The sequence below is a fragment of the Embiotoca jacksoni genome, unplaced genomic scaffold (genome assembly GCF_022577435.1).
Source record: "Embiotoca jacksoni isolate LCO1_2020_lvr unplaced genomic scaffold, fEmbJac1.0.p SCAF_34, whole genome shotgun sequence".
NCBI classification, from domain to species: Eukaryota; Metazoa; Chordata; class Actinopteri; family Embiotocidae; genus Embiotoca; species Embiotoca jacksoni.
Genome location: NW_027185386.1, coordinates 2,567,471 through 2,585,049, shown reverse-complemented (window position 1 = coordinate 2,585,049; position 17,579 = coordinate 2,567,471). Strand labels below are relative to the sequence as shown.

Genomic DNA, 17,579 nt, shown 5'->3' with positions numbered 1-17,579 from the left:
TCAATTAAATTTTGCTCAATATTATTTTTGATATACTGTAAGATAATAAAAAAAAAAAAAAAAAAATAATAATAATAATAATAATTTCATTTAACCTAACTTAACTTTATACAAAAGCAGATTGCTTTTGATGGTTTTATTTAAACTCTTAATCCTTAAATATTTATATTAGGCTATGTGAAATTGAAATAAGAAAACAAAAACAATCATTGAATCACTGCAATTTATTTTTAACTTGTTCACACTTTAACTTTGTTCCACAAACAAGGAAAAACAACAAACAACTTAACAAGTTTATAGAAATACTGCAATACAACAAACAATAACTTATGTTTTCCACCTCATTTTACCTCTTCAGTGCGAATAATCCAGTCTGTTCTGGGCTTGAACAAGGGCATTGAAATCTGGCTGAATGTCTGAGGTGGCTATGCGAAGGACAGCTGAGAGGTGCTCATCAGTGATAGAGGATCTGTGTTTGGATTTGTTGAACTTCATCACAGAAAATGTCTGTTCACATACATAGGTGGATCCAAAGAGGACCAGAATCCTCTGAGCATGCCTCCTCAGGTGTGGAAAGTTCTCCTCTTTGAGGGAGGAGTAAAAGTCCAGCAGTGAGACTGACCTGAAGTGCTCTGCCAGAAGTAGGTCAGACTGCAGGTCAATGAGCTCCATCTGAACATCGCTTGGTGCATTGTCCACACTGCAGTTGAAGGGAGAAGAAACCATGTGCATTTCACTCTCAAGAGTTTTGAAATCGCCTCGAAAACTCTCCATGCAGTGCTTCTAACTTGCTTGAGTACTTGTGGAGGTGATCGGCTGATCTTGTGGCTTCCTTTAGTGTTGGCAAGTGGGTCAGGATGTTGTCCTTCACTTGGCTTGAGAGAAGCTGCAACTTTCTCCTGAAAGCCGTCACTGCACTGTACATCTCATGCACAAAAAGGCCCTTGCGCTGCAGTTTGACATTCAGTTCGTTCATGAGTGCAGTCACATCCACAGCGAATCCGAGGTCTGCCACCCAGTCTTCATCTGAAAGTTCTGGGATGTCATGTCCTTTCTTCCCACAGAAATTCTGAATCTGGTCTCTCAGGTCCCAGACACTTTTCAGTACTTTGCCCAGGCTGAGCCACCTGACGTTGCTGTGGTAGCTTATGTCACCATGTTCACTCTCATTTTCCTCCAAAAGTGCAACAAATTGTCTGATTTAACGCTCTCGCTCTGATAAAGTTAACTGTTTTACTTACAGCATCAACAACATGGTTAATTTTTAACACTGTCTTACACAACACTTCCTGATGTATAATACAATGCAAAAATGTCAATTTCTGCACAGGGTTAATTTCTGTCACTTTATCCTGCATCCTCTTTAAAAGTCCAACATTTTTCCCCGTCAGATTTGGACAACCATCTGTTGTCACACCTGCCAGCTTGTCCCATTTCAGTCCTAACATGTCCAAACACGCATTTACCTCTGTGAACAAGTCATTACCTGTGGTTGTCCCTTTAATTGACTGCATGGCTGCCAGCTCCTCCGTGATTTGAAAGTCTGCAGTTATCCCACGTAAGAAGATGAGCAGCTGGGCGGTGTCACGTACATCGCAGCTCTCATCCAAAGCCAGCGAAAAACAGTCAAAGTCGGCCGCTCTGTTCTTCAGCTGAAGCTCCAAGTTTCCAGCGATGGTCTCAACCCGCCTCGTTACAGTGCATCGGGAGAGTGACACCCTCTTCTCCGGGCATATCAGCGCAACAGAGTCCAATAAGCACTCCTTAATAAACTCTCCGTCAGAAAACGCCTTACTTTTTCTGGCGATTTTGTGAGAAATGACGAAACTTGTCCTGACGGCTGCATCTCTGGGGGTGTGAAATTTGGCAAAAAGTCCTTGTTGGGTTTGCAGTTTTACCATCAACGCATCAGCCTCCCTTGCGCGCTCTTCATCAGACAGATTCCAGTATTTATCCTCGTGCTTCGTCGTGTAGTGGCGATTCAAATTACATTCTTTAAACACAGCAACCTGTGTACCACAAATTAAGCACACGGCTTTACCTTTAATTTCTGTAAAGAAATACTTGGCAGTCCATGTCTTGTTGAAAACACGGCATTCGTCATCAACTTTTCTTTTTTTAGCGTGAGCTGACATCTCGGGGGTAACCGGGCATCACTTGTCGCTGTGCACCTTCACTCACAGGTTACACACGAACATACGTCCATAAATAACACTTTTCAAAATAAAAGCAGCACAGTTGTATTGCACGCACGATATAGATGTTTTTTAAAATTTATTTTGTAATTTGTGATTGCCGCTGTTCACATTCACTCACAATCACGCATACGTCCACACGGAAGTAATACAAATAACGCTTTTCAAAACAAAAGCAGCACCGTTGTATTGCACACTCGACATACTTTTTTTAAATTTATTTTGTAATTTATGATTGGCCTCACGCGGGCCGGACAGGGACGCACAAAGGGCCGGATGTGGCCCGCGGGCTGCAAAATGCCCAGGTCTGCTCTAGGGGATGTTGACAATTAATTAAAAAAAATGAGTGTCTCAGCTCAGTTATTTACATTTATCTTTGACAGTGAATTTCTACCACTAGAGGGAACCAAAGCGTGAATTCTTTACATTGTACACAGTGGCTTTTAATAAGCAGCAGCACAACATGATTGTTGGGATAGTGGATGTATGTTGCCCTATTTGAATCCTAATAAAACCTCAAAAATCTACAGTTTGATTCTTTGTTTTACCTTCCTGTTATTTCTTAATAGGAAATGGAGGCACAAATCTTTATCAGTTTATACATCAAAATGCGAGTGAGCAAACCCAGCAAAGCTTAGTTCTAAAAATAAACAATTTAAAACTAGAACATGCAGGAAGAGATGATGAATTAAACTAAGGCTGTGAAGAGCAACTATCGAAGTTAACGGGATTGGAAAATTTAAATCTAAACGACAAGATATTGAACAAAAGAATTTAAGAATGAGCAAATACACTGTTAGCGATATGTATATTTCACGTCCGGATTAACCTGCTTGGGACCCGGAAAAAAAAAAAAAAAAAAAAAAAAAAGTGTTGGACCCTAATTAAACTCCAGCATTCCTGCTGCTCTCATCAGTTTAGTTGCCATTACTCAGCTGGATTACCTTTAATCCAAAAGTAATTTCAATGCAAGAACCCTCATTCTAACAGGAACCTCGAAACCAGGATACGACAAAAGATCCATCCTTGCACTCGTAAGATAATAAAAATAAAAGGCTGGAGAGTAAAATTGGTTTCAACTCTTTATTTCTTTAATATAGCCCCACACACGGGGCATTTTGAGTAAAGCCCTTGAAACAGAACTTTACTACATGAAAGAGAAACCCAACAATTGAAAAAATTCCCCATGAGCAACAGCGGGAAGGAAAAACTCCCTTTTAACAGGAAGAAACCTCCGGCAGAACCAGGCTCAGTGGTGGGCGGCCATCTGCCTCGACCGGTTGGGTTGAGAACAGCATAAAAATAAATACAAGGTTGTGCTTTACATTTACAGAGGCATACAGATACATCAAAATACGACATTACAAAATTGTAAATATCACGATACAAATTGTTGGTCATACCATTCGGCATGGACGATCGCAACTGTTACGTTTTGATTGTCATCACTGCCGTCATTTTCATCACCACTGGAAGGAAAATGAATACACCCAAAAAACTGGGTATCAAAAGAAATGTGCTTCTTCAGCATCATTTGAGCCATCGGAGTCGTCTCTCTGCCAAGATAACTCCCTACACCTAGCACCACCCCCATCCCACCACCCTCTCCCAAACCAGCCCCTGTCCTAAGATAAAATAAATATCACCTCATCACTGGATGCTGTCAGTAAATGACAACTAAATCCTAACAACGCTTTGCAGGGGGAAAGGTTAGATACCCCCTGCTGGGAGGCCTCCCAAAATGCTCACCAAAGTGAACTTCAACATCTGAACTGGAATTAAACTTGGCAGAGCGAGACCAGACAGTGTTCATCTCAATGGAGAGTAAATGTTCAAGTATTACGAACAAATTCTGTAAAATATTTGGGTGGTGATGATGGACAGCTGCAAAAATACAATCAATACCTATCGACACATATATATACACATAAAACAGAGTATAAAATTCTACAATTAGTACAACATGACGGTCTACGAGTTGGTACATAATGAAGGTGTGCACACGTGGTTAAGGTGGGTGTTGTTCCCAGAAAAAAGTTCTTTACAGTCTTTCGCTGCAAGCTGAGGATGATGAGGCCGTCATGATGAAATGAGGCCTACCGACCTCTTCCGAGTTGTTTCTTGGGTGGGTTGCCGGGCAGATGAGTCGCAGTGGGCCGAATCTTCTGAGAAGCGGGTCTTCATGCTGGGTCAAAACAAAACAAGCTCGTCAAGCTCTGTATTCAGCATCAACCGAACAGATAACCGCTACACCTCACCAACAGATTGTGGACAAAGTAGAAGAAGAAGAGAGGGAAACGGTACAATGCTGGTCACTAATGTTAGCTACAAGGCCCATTTAGCTGTATCGTATTGAAAGCATTTACAATTACTGCCCTGTTTTTCTAAAATATAGCTTAGTGTTAGTAATATGGATTTTACCATAAACAGGTGGTTGGTAGTGAACTCCAAGCTATTTCGGCTAATTAAATGTTTTGCCCAAAGCCAAGTTTGGCTACCTGCACGAAATGCAGAGCTGTTGGGGAAAAGGGATGTCGACTGATCCGACTGCTTAACTAGACATTAACATTAAGAATAACGTTCAAACAAAGAAACGGATATTGTGACCAGAGGTTATGACAAGGAATGTGAAGTAATGCGTGTTCATTTAAAACATAAGAGCCCATAAAAATAGTCCAAATAAAACCCCAACTATTAGCTAATGCTAGCATTGCTGTGATTTGCTCAATGGTTGCCATTGAGCTGGCAGTGAGCCAACTAGCGATAGCGACATTTTGTCGAACCGTTTCCTATCAAAAACAGGAAATTGGTTGACATGACCACTTTGGCCGCTTACAAATGAAAACATTGTGAATTTGTAAAGTTACTCACGCTGAGGAGGCGACGCCAGTTCTGTGTTGGAATCCTTTGAGAGCTCTTGGGCAGCATGTCCTGAAATGATTAAACTACAGAGAGAACACCAACTACACACAGCAACAACATTTTAAACATCAGTGTTGGTTTCCTATTAAAAGAGGCTTCTCTGATGACACTGGGGGAAAAAAACAAAACTTCATGTCCACTGTAATAATTCATCCTGGGCCAAAGTATGAGCCAATGTCGTGATGTAATATTTGAAGAGAAGATGAGACAATTAAGCATGTCAACTTCCCCTGTGGTCACATGGTACCACTGAGCTGAGTGTCAGCTGATCTGTTAAAGACCGTCTCCCCGACTCCAGCCCACGGCTGCCATTTTGAGTCCGTCCATATAAGCGAGTAGCGAGGTGATTAATGGTTAAAACCCCGTTGCATTTATCAACCATGTTTTCATTGTCACTGTTGTCATACTCATCACCGCTAGAAGGAAAATTGAAAATATACCCATAACTGGGCATGAGAATTGCTTCTCGAGCGCTATTCGAGCCTTCCGAGTCGTCTCTCTGCCAAGATAACTCCCTCCACCTAGCACCACCCCACCACCCTCTCCCAAACCAGCCCCTGTCCTAAGCAAAAAGAAATATCACCTCATCACTGGATGCTGTCAGTAAATGACACAACTAAATCCTAACAACGCTTTGCAGGGGCGAGATTAAATGCCCCTGCTGGGAGGCCTCCCAGAATGCTATGCAAAGATCCTAACGAGGTTTTATTCTGGAATTAAACTTGGCAAAGCGAGACCAGACGGCATTTACCACAAGAGGGAATAAATACTAAGGTGTGATAACTTCAAAAGTTTGGGTGGTGATGATCGTGACAGCAGTGTAACAAATACACTCGGACCAAACATGACGAAAAAATATAATATTAAATAAGGAATTAATTAATGGTTAATTATTTTTAAATGTCCTTTTGTCTTATGTTTTAATGGTTTTATATGAAGCACTGTGAATTGCCTTGTTGTTGAAATGTGATCTACAAATAAACTTGCCTTGCCTAAAGAACTTGCAATGACCCATCCATGAGCTGTATAACTCAACGAGAAAGGCAATTTTTTTTTTTTTTAATTAAATCAAGAATAATGTTCTATTGATACAATTCATGAGCAAATCAAAGCCCACAAGATAAATTCAAGTAAAAGACTATCTGAAATGATTGCCAGATGGGCAGTTTTCCTCAGCGTTGATCAAAGAAGCCTCTTAACTAATAAAATGCATTTAAATGTTTCCAGGCTGTGTACAGGATCATGGGCCAACAACAATTAAGAAAAGCGAGACTTACAGTTTGTAGATCTACTTCAGGCCGACTGGGATGGGAGTCATCACGATGTCAGCAAAGCATCAACTACATTGCTGAGCTCATATTGTAACTGGGTTTTGGAAACTACAAGAGCCAAATGGTGGCCAGAGGCAGGAGCCAATCATTTACATTGTGCTCGGGTGCCAATGTGCATGGGAACATGCAAGAAAAGGCCATGCTTAAAATGGTAAATAATAATAATGTTAATATTGCAGGTCCAAACTGGAGCTGCAATATTAACTGGAGGTAAAAAATATTCACCTTAATTAAAAAGTCAGGTGCACTGGTTCACCAGATATTGGGATGCCAATTTGGTCGGCATTGCGCAATACTAATGCGCCAAAATGGATCCTGACTTAACCAGATCACAGACGAGACACGAAGGGGGAGACAAACACAGAGGGGAGGACAGATGGGGAGACAGACAACAAGTCACGGCAAGGGAGCCATGAAGAGGTTTTGCGTTTGCATCTAAAGGACATGCTACGATTTACCAAAACTAAGAGAGCTGTTTAATTCTCAACAGGTAAGAGGAATTAAACAGATGTGCGATGTACATCCTGAGAGAGAGCGGGGGTGCAAGAAAACGCGAAGGAGGGTGATCGGCACGGCGTCCGACATGTTATGGCACACGGGCCGTGCGTTGAAGAATGAAATTGCTACAAACCTTTTCGCAGAGCTTGCCGACAGCTCCTTCTTCAGAATTGATGGACGACGACGTTTGTAGAAGCTGAGGGAGGAAAATGTTAGTTCTCGGCACGGCGGCCACCCACCTTTTTGTAGAGGCTGGGGGAAAAAAATATCGGCTCGGCGACCGACAGGTTAGTTCTCGGCACGGCGGCCACCCACCTTTTTGTAGAGGCTGAGGGAAAAATATCGGCTCGGCGTCCGACGGGTTAAGGCTGGCAGCCTGCAGGTTATGGCACACGGGCCGTACATTAAAGAATAAAATTTCCACGCACCTTTGCAGCAGCTCTTGTTGACGCTAAAGGGGGAAAAATATCGGCACGGCGACCGACAGGTTAAAGCAGACGGGCCTCCGAATAACCCAATAAAACTGACATGCACCCTTTTAAACTTAGTGGACGGGATAGACGAGTGAATGTTCAGATGGAAACTGATTCCAACCGAGTAGATAAGAGACCAATGACTAGCAACAGCACAGTGGCCAAGATGAGACTCATTAGATGCAAACACAAAAACCTAATTAGATGGAAAAAGAGGAAAAACAGGCGTAAAGCAAAAGATTTTAGGGTAAGTACAGGCCACCACCAAATCAAGGCACAACAGACAAGGTAATATATCACAGATTTAGATAGGGAGTTTTATAAAGTGTAAGCAACGACTAATGTATGATGGTGGTGAGTCAAAGAGTAACAGTTTGCCATAGTAGCCATTCAGAAAAATAAAAAAACGACAGGAAGAAATGGGCGGGGCAGGCTGGGGCTGGGGCAGGGCAGGGCTGAGGCGGGGGGGGGGGGAGAGGCTGGGGCAGGGCTGGGGGCTGGGGCAGGGCTGAGGCAGGGGGGGGGGAGAGAGGCTGGGGCAGGGCTGGGGGCTAGGGCTGAGGCGGGGAGGCTGGGGCTGGGGCGGAGAGGCTGGGGCAGGGCTGGGGGCGGAGGCTGGGGCTGGGGGGGGGCAGGGCGGGCAGGGCTGAGGCTGGGGTGGGAGAGGCTGGGGCAGGGCTGGGGGCTGGGGAGGCTGGGGCAGGGCTGAGTATGAATGGGTCCGTTTTAACGTAGGTTGGAGGGCAGGACAGGCTGGACTACTTAAAGCGACGGACGGCCTTAACTCCGTCCGAATAGATTTAAGCACGGACGGAAGTTCACCCAAACTGATCAAACGATCAGAGGAAAGAGAAGTTTGAAAGAGATAAAGGGATAGGTTGGCACGGCAGCCAAGGCAAGAACAACCATGACACGACGGCCACGCAAAACCAGAGAATTAAACAATGAAAACGGTGACTTACAGTTCGTAGAGCTTACTGGTGCTACCTGTGGGGGGAGAAGAGAAAAGAAAAGAAAAGAGAGTCAAGCCTCCCGGTTTTAACGTTTCCAATTTAATGGGCCCCATTTTGTGGTGGCGCAATGACAGATTGGTAACTTCCTGAACTTCCAATTTTTCCAGGTGCATCATTGTGAAAGTTTGGTAAGCAGGTGGGAGGTTATTTCAAAACGCAGCAGTGCAAATTATATTTATCTGGGAACCGATTGATTAAAACCACATCCGTCTCTGGAGCTTCTGACACTTTTGTTGAGTCAAACTAAATTCTTACAAATGTGAAAGAAAGTGTGTTCAGACAGCATTTAAGCATTCCCTAAAATGTCTACCATGCATCATGATGAATTAGATATATTTAAAAAAATATTGGGGAGCAAAAATATTAAACAAACAGTTGTGCGAATGCAAGAGGCTCTAAACAAAATGGCATGAATGGAATGAAAAGTCAGGCTGCAGCATGCTAGATTTTTTTTGTATATATCTAGCATATTTGTATATATATATATGGAAAAGCATTTCAGGAGGGGTTAAAGAAATCAATTCAAAAATTCATGTTTTGGGAGTGTACTTTTATGAAAAACGTGATCATATTGTGAATAAGTGTGGAAAGATGTTAAAATGTGAAGCGTTTCCTCTCGGACTCACAAGTAATGATATTCAGAACAATGATACAGGTTTGGATAATAAATCAGTATTGTCTTTGCTTTTACCGCGAGTCGATCGACAGCTTGTCCCTTATATATAAAAAAAACAACAACAACCTGCCAGCCACACCAGGCATAACCCCTGACACAGCACTTGAACGCAGCACATAGGCGCTCGTTAAACAAACAAATTATCCGGGAGAAGCTACAACACATCACGTGCCCACAACAAACGCTATTAAACCCACAGACACACGGATAAAACATTTGAAAAACTATAAAGCTGAAGTCACCTGTTGCAAAAGATACAGCAGCTGGGTGCCTGACTGAACCGGAGACAACCGTGGAGTAGTCAGCACACAAATGACGGCTGCGTCCGGCCGCTTATCAACGTCCCCGCGCGGGCTCGAAATCCGCCGCACCTGTGTTCAATTTAGTCAAAGCAGCCAATCAGCGAGCGAATGCTAAGTTACGTCACTGATTACAGACTGCTGGAAGGGGTGTGGCCAAGACATATTTTTCAAACGGCTGGATTTGGCGCGCGAGGAAATAGCAGCCATTGTGGAAAGTTTTGCCCCTCCACGCAGAAATGTGGGCTATGTTTTTCCACGAAGTACCACCGTGTCAGATGGAAGCCATCGGTATGTTTATTGTGCGAATAAAACAAAGAAAAAAACACATTCATTTTTGACTAAAATAAGTCAACACAGCTGGAAGATATGTTGCATGATGCTTTAGTTTTTTTTTTAGTTGGTTTTGTTTAACAAAAAATGTGCTGTAAACCTTATGCCATTTTATTTCAAATGTTTACCAGTAACTAATACAAAGTGCACCGTGCTGCTCTTGTATTTTAAAAAAAAAAGTTTTATACTTATAATCAGTTATAGCTTATTTTGGGTCAAGATTGTGTTGTTGTTTTTTAACTCTGAAAATGACATTGGCAAAACTTGAACTTGAAGTGGAAGCTATGGGAGAAAATCTCTTTGAGACCATCGAGGCCACGACTGTACACGACTTCACCGTGTCGGAGCAGCATGGAGGTCACCACGCTGTCGTTGGTGAGTACCCAACTGTACCTGAACTCCAGTTTAGTCCGAAATGTGTCTAAAGCTTCTAAGATGCTTCAAATAAATTATGAATGAAATAAATTAAGAATGTATCTAAGTCTGTGACGAATATAGTTTTTAGTGGTTTTTTAGGTTGAACAGTAAAGGAGGAAGTCACTTATTCAACAGTTTCACATAATCGCAAAATTTCAATGTTAAATTATCTGAAACGGTTCAAATGTGAGCGAAATAATAGGAAATTATTCAAAGTAATGATTTTCTAGGGAAAAACAAAACAAAAATACATTGGTTCTAGTTTTATCTGTTGGTCGGATTGATGTTTTTGTTCTTTAGCATCCACATAAAGCTTCTCGTCGTATTTACTGCAGCGCTCGGCAGCCGTCGAGGTTTGAACCTAATCGGCTTCGCTTTGGGCCGCTTGGTTTCACCTCATTAAGTATCTCATTAAGGGGTCTCTGGAGGAAAACTTCTACCATTTCAAATGACGGCTGCAGAGAGCAACAGACTTTTTGTTGTTGTTGTTATATTGTTCAAAAGGATCAACATCTATTGGTAAAATAGAAACAAATATTTTATTTGTTTTTGTGTACATAGTTTGCGCGTGTATTTATTCATCCTGTAAATTTCCCCACTGCGGGACTAATAAAGGATTATCTTATCTTATCTTATTGCTCTTATTTTTTTTCTGAAATATATATATATTTTTTATCCATATTTATTTTATGTATACATATTTGTAATTTTTTTCATATTGTCTGCACCTTTTTTGTGTTTCTAAATTTCCCCACTGTGGGATTCATAAAATCGAAAACTTCTATCTCCCGATATGAATCCGGTTTTCTCCTCCTTCTCGCAGCCTCTCTCAGCGTCCTCCCCGACAGATCCCGGTTCTTCCAGTACGAGTCGGTCTCTCTGAGCTGCTGCGGGCGGCCGGTAAACTCTCCCGCGTGGACGGTTCGGAGGAACACGTCCACGAACGCCAACGAAGGCTGTCCGACATCCCGGGACAGAAGAAATCACTCTTGCCGCTTCATCTACGACCTTTACTATTTGGACTCTGGAGTTTACTGGTGTGAGTCTGGAGCGGGAGAGCGCGGCGACGCCGTCGGCGTCACGGTGACGGGTGGGTTCAAACTAAACGACCAAGAAGTTCATGTCGTGATTTTGATCTTTCTGCGGCAAATATAGAAAAGAGAAATGAAAAATAAGAGAAATCCATCCGTCGATCTGTCGTCAAAACTTGTTTTTTTTTTACACATTTTATTGCCTGTGATGTTAGTGCAGGACGAAGGCGGGTATGGATGATGGATGGATGGATGGTTGGATGGATGGATGGTTGGATGGATGGATGGTTGGATGGATGGATGGATGGATGGATGGATGGGTGGATTGCAATTGAAGCTCTGCAGCCCGTTGACTGTTGCATAATTTACTCCAAAGAAAAGAGCCTTTTTGTCGACCCTCGTTTTCAGACACATGAAGCAAACGATCGTTTCACATTTTCACCTCATTGAAATTATGCTATTCGTCTTTGTCACGTCCTTCAGATGGTTTTGTGATCCTGGAGAGTCCCGCCCTTCCTGCGACGGCGGGAGACGCCGTGACACTGCGCTGTAGAAGCAGGGGCACCTCCTCCTCCTCCTCCTCCTCCTTCTCCTCCTCCTCCTCGTCCTCCTCCTCCGATGTCATCACTGAGTTTTACAAAGACGGGCGTCTCGTCGGGAGCAGCTTCGCGGGAAACGTGACCATCCACGGCGTCTCTAAAGCCGACGAAGGACTCTACAAGTGTTACATCTCTGGTGAAGGAGAATCACCAGCTGGCTGTCAGAGGTCAGAGGTCACAGGTTAGAGGTCAGAGAAGCCTCATCCTGCCCATAGTGTTAGTATTAGTAGTATTAGTGTTCCTAAAACACGCATTCAAAGCACCGTTGACTCCACCAAACTTAGACTGATCGCTGGATTCAATTTGAGCCACGGCGCGTGTTTCCAGAGGATTACTTCTCATTGATGACTCCTTTCTCCTTCAGGTGAGCCACTGAGGAGGCGCTCCTTCTTCTTCTCCTCTCTGGCTGTTTTCGGACCGGCTGGTCGTGTACACGCCGTGCAGACGTGTAAAGCCGGCAGCGGATGAAGGGAAGCGTCCGGCCAACCTCACCGATCCACGACATACAATCATCACTTTTCTGTAGCGGACAGCGGAGCCGTTATAATCGTTGTTTTCAAAGGGGAACTTCATGCGGACGTCCGATCAGCGGGCGGCCTGGAGACCTTCTACGAGATACAGATGATGATACACACACACACACACACACACACACACACACACACACACACACACACACCGTCCTACTGCATTTATTTATCTGCCTATAGAGGCACTGATCTTTACCCGTTTCATGATCGAAATATGGTCTATTAAACACGGGACAAGTTGAATTTTTAAAACATTTATTATTATTCTAAAACTAGAAAAAAGCAGAGAGAATAGACGTGAAACTGAACCAGGACAGTGAAGGCAACTACAGAGGTGAAAATAAAGACTGAGATCAGGAAAAATAAAAAACAGAAGAAATGATTGCAGATTTGGACTAAAAAGACCAAATACACGGCGAATATATTGCATGTGGATGAAGTTGCTGTGATCAGGTTTATCAAACTGATTAATCAGGAACCCTCTTTTTATCAGGAATATCTCATCATTTTTAATTTATTATAATTTAAAATTCCCAAACAAAGCTTTAACTCACTCAATTTGACGCAACAAACCAGATCCAGTAAACCTGGAGCTGTCGTGTTCCCTGAGGGAGTTTCACCTGCCTTGTTGAAACATAATGCATACAACTAATCTCACATGATTATTCTACCTTTGATTAGATGTTAAATGGCCTTTAACTCCTCTCTGCAGCGCCCCCTGCTGGGCGTTTGTTTACATGAGAAAACAAGTCTGTCACAATTAAATGTAACTTGTAGGCTACAAATGTGTAAAATGTCAAGTTAACACGTGGTAACTTGCTTTTCTGTTTTTATTACAACTCAGTGCATGTGTGTAAAATTTCTGCAAACATTTTCTTTCACTGCCAGAAAAATGTGTTTTCATGCAGATAAATAAATGAAGTAGTTTATGGGGAATATATTTATAATGGTGCCGCAGTGTCTTCTTCAATTTAAGCCATTAACCTCAGAGCTCGGATGTTTACATGAGAAGTTATTAAATGATAAGGTGGTAAAAATAATTCATTATTTAGGAATATTAAAACTACTGTTCTGAAATTCATGCTTCTGATTGTGTTGTAACTTAATTTATTTTAGTTAAGGTTTACTCAAATATCTTAACATGCTGTGATATAAATATGAGAAACTATAAAATACCATACGTATATTTGATTTCAATACAACATTTGTATCCACCGGTGTCTGCTGCTACTCGGCCTGTCCCTCTTGTGCCTGGAAAAAAAAAAAAAAAAGTTTGCTGTTACAGAATTTTGAACATTGGTATCGATCATAGAAGTAAAAAAAATTTACTTACTGAAAAAAGCACTTTAAAACTCCACTGAGGAGTTTTAGGACTTTTTTGTCCCAAAACTGAAGAGTATTTAATCACATTTGTTTTGCTTATATATACAGGATAAGTGTTAAACTTGAATTGTGTATCCTATGATAGAAGAGTGGTCACGTTATATCCCCTTTTATGTTGTTATGGGAGCAGCTAGACAATAAAATACAGAGTTACGGCACCTTCGTCCCTATTTCGCGGGTCTTGGCTCTCATCTTGTTGGCCAGAGATTCGGCCATGTTGGCTCGCTCCTCGGCCTCCTGCAGCTCCTGCTGCACCTTCCTGAACCTGGCCATGTGCACGTTGGACTGCTCCTCCTGAAAGGCCAACAGTTGTTTTTGTTTTTTTAGTGCACGGTTGATCCGACACCTCACCGTTTGTATCCCAGCGTGCATTTGTGCCGATTCGCTCACAGCTTCTTCGGCGTGCCGCTTGTAGGCTTTCATCTTGATCTGGAGTTTGTCCACCAAATCCTGCAGCCGGACGTTGTTCTTCTTGTCCTCCTCCGACTGGAAGAAGTGAAGACGGGACACTGAAAAACACACTCGGTTCGATCGTTCAGTAAAGATAAAGAGAAAAGTGGTTGTGTGTACCTGATAGGTGAGCTCTTTGACCTTCCTCTCGTATTTACGGACTCCTTTGATGGACTCCCTGGAACGTTTCTGCTCGGCGTCCAGCTCGTTCTCCAGCTCGCGGACCTGAGGACGAGTCAGAGGAGGGTTTTTTTTTTTTAATGTTTTACAGTTAAAGAGACTCTGTGGCTTTTATTGGGACTTTTGCTGAATTGTTTATGTGTAAAATACAACTTTAATAGGCTGTCAGCACTGTTTCATGCCCAGTTTATTCTGCATTAGGTGCTAAATCTCTTTTTTTGGATCTACCTAATTGTGGTCTTACTGTGGTCAGCGCTAACTAAATGCTGGTAGATTTTTTTTGGGGCCACTTGGGGGAAGCAGAAACATGTTTGACACCTTCAGCAGTTGAAGAGCAACATCATTGTTAATTTGAGGTCGTGTTTCCACGCTCTGTTTTTGGTCTCCACCAACTCCAGATAAGGGGGGCAAACACCTGGTGACAGACACGGGATATGAATTTTCTGCTGCTTTTTAATTAAAATGATATGGACATTTATGTATATAACATCCATGTTTCTCGATGTACGTGATCGCCAGCCCACCTTGAAGAGAACTCGTCTGGTTTGCCTGCCGTGTTAGCGAGTTAACGCGTGGAGTGTTTCCGGCGTGTGCGTGAACATCAGAGGCGGCTGGAAACGCACGGCGACCTGCTCTGTGCCGCATTTAGAAAGAAGGCTGGGAAGAGCGTCTGGAACTTAATATCTCATCATATTAGTCGGAGGAGCGCACGGAAGCAGGTGTGAACAGCAGCCCGTCGGCGAGGAAATAAATCACATCGTCTCCTAACGTGTGACGGTCGGAGGAGCAGTCGGCTTATGATGGTAATGAGAATCCCACTGAGCAATAAAATCAAAGCTTGAATTTGCATTTTTGTCTCTTTGTAGTTGGTTTGCTTGTCTTTTTTTTGTAGATTTTTTCAAGTCGCTTTTGTCCCTACAGCTGTTGTTATTTTTTTTTTTTTTCTCCTGAGTCATTTTGTGTTTCTTCGTGGGCTTATTATGTATTTGTAGTCATTATGTCATCATTGTCTCTAGTTATTTTGTGCCTCTTTGTTTTTGTCTCGTTTTTTGTGCCTATTTTCGAGTCTCTGAGGATATTTTGCGTCTGTAGTTGGTTTGTTATTCATTGTCATTTTGTATCTTTTTAATAATTGACTTTACTTTACTAATAAGTCACTTGTTTTTCTAGACACTTTGTGTCTGTTTGTGGTCATTTTGTGTCTAAGTTTTATGTTGTGTCTCATTTTATGGTTACTTTTTATCTATTTGTGGTTGTTTTGTGTGTCTTTGTGGTCATTTTGTGTTTTTATGTTATATTTTGTCTCTCTGTTGCCATTTTGCATCTATTTGTAGCCCCTTTACATCATTTTCTCATCCGTTTGTGTTTCTTTGGAGTCGTTTTCAGTCCCTTCCTACCGAGGCCCCTGGTCCGGGGGCCCCGTGACTCTTTGGGCCACTCGTCCTGTGGCTGTTCGGCCTGTTTAGTAACGACTGGTCATGTGCGAGGTGAGCGAGTGACCCTTAACGATATGTTGACAAGGAGCTGGTGGACACACCGTTTGTCCCCGTCTGTCCACTTAGTGTCCCATTTCTGTCTGTGCTAACAACAACCTGTCAGCTCCTCAGGTCGTCTTCCTTCCTCCTCCTCTTCCTCCTCCTCTCCTGGAGGTTACCTTCAGCCCTCGTACATAACCCTCCCCTGCTGAAAGTCACAGTAACTCTAACCCTGCTTCACGGGGATTTTAACAAATGTCACGAGCGGATCAGCTGCTGCCGACGACTGCAGCGCCGACAGCAGTGAAAAAGGTGGATTTTTGGACATTTTTTCTTTGATGCTGCTCTGCACAGCAACACGTTCTCATTCAGACATTTTCATCTCATCTCCTGCGTCTTCAGCTGCAGCTGCGAGCCGACACTAATATGATTCTTACGGTTGAATTAGTGAAGAGCTGCAGCGTTAACTAACAGATTTTCATCATCAGCTGTGTTTCAGTCGTTCGTTTAAATCACTTCTCTTCATTTTATCGATTTGTATTCAAATCTGAATTTTGTTTTCCAGATGTTTTGCCACCATTAATGTTTATTAGTATTTTTTTTCTTATTTTGTTGTCAGTAGAATGAAAACAGAAATAAGGGTCAGACTGTAGGTTTTTTTTATTGGTACAAAGCAACAGTTGATGAACATGAATAAAGTATCTCCATCTCTTGGCAGTCGATATTTCTGTTGCAAGTAACTTATAAATATCAGCCTGTGAACAATTTCTAAAAGATGATTTGTTCTCTTTTGTGAGCCTTTGACATCCCAAAAATATCACCTCCTGTGTTTCTTTCATGATTAAAAAAATTACTTCAAAAAAATAAAATAAACAGAAGTCTGTTGAATTTTTAATGTTCTGGCATCCACTTTTTCAGCCTTTTGTTTTATAATGACTGGATGGCGTGACATGAAACACGTTGAGAGCATCGACGGGACATTTATAACGATTCAATTTGAGCTGTAAATTCACAAACATCCCGCAGCGCTCGACGGACACAAAGACCCTTCATTACAGCATTTTTGTCTGTGTCTCGGTAAGAATGAGGTTTCAGTCCATGTCAGTTCATACATAACTGCCGTGTCGGCACTATTCCTGGACCACGTCGAGCTGTCTGTGTTTATTTAGCTCCGACTGAACTGATCCCAGGATTAAACCGCACAGATGCTGCAAATACGCAGGATTCCTTCTTGTGAAAAAAATAAATCATCTTTTAATCATGTAAAACTGATAGATTTTCAGAGGTGGAGGAAGAATTCAGATCCTTTACTCAGGTTCGGGCACCGAAAATGTAACTTCAATAAAAGTACGTACAGGAGGAACCAATCAAATGTCACACAAAGCAGCTGTTTACTGTCGCAGCTGGCTGAGGTGAACATATCTTTAAAGCGGTTGATGATGATGGCGTGAAACGTCATCACAGTTACCCGGAGACCAGAAAGTGACACAGATACATGAATTTTAGAGGTTTGTTTCAGTCCGAACCTCAAAAACATCAACAAACAATTAAAGCCATGCAAATATCTCTTAAGGAAAAAATCCCCCAAATCTTCACATTTGAGAAGCCGGAATAAAAATCAAACTTAAATGACAATCAAAAAAATAAAGCTGCAGATTTGTTGCACTTTTCTGCCACTCGATTGTTTCATCTCTGATTGTATTTACTGTTGAGTAATTGATATTCTAGAAATATTTATTTGGTTTGCAAAAAAAAAAACAACGTAACAGTAACT

General features: G+C 42.2%; 1 protein-coding gene and 1 pseudogene across 1 annotated transcript; both read right to left on the bottom strand.

The window, feature by feature from the left end:
- Positions 1-215: 215 nt before the first annotated feature.
- LOC138207740 (general transcription factor II-I repeat domain-containing protein 2A-like) lies at positions 216-1,901 on the bottom strand (annotated as a pseudogene).
- A 10,706-nt stretch (positions 1,902-12,607) lies between these two features.
- On the bottom strand, positions 12,608-17,264 carry LOC138207739 (myosin-7). The gene is made up of 6 exons (XM_069165220.1): positions 17,201-17,264; positions 15,728-15,831; positions 14,271-14,375; positions 14,091-14,186; positions 13,860-13,994; positions 12,608-13,568 (listed from the first exon to the last, which is right to left on the bottom strand). The coding sequence occupies exons 1-6, from the start codon at positions 17,262-17,264 to the stop codon at positions 13,545-13,547; spliced, it is 528 nt and encodes a 175-aa protein (XP_069021321.1). The 3' UTR covers positions 12,608-13,544.
- Between the last annotated feature and the right edge of the window lie 315 nt (positions 17,265-17,579).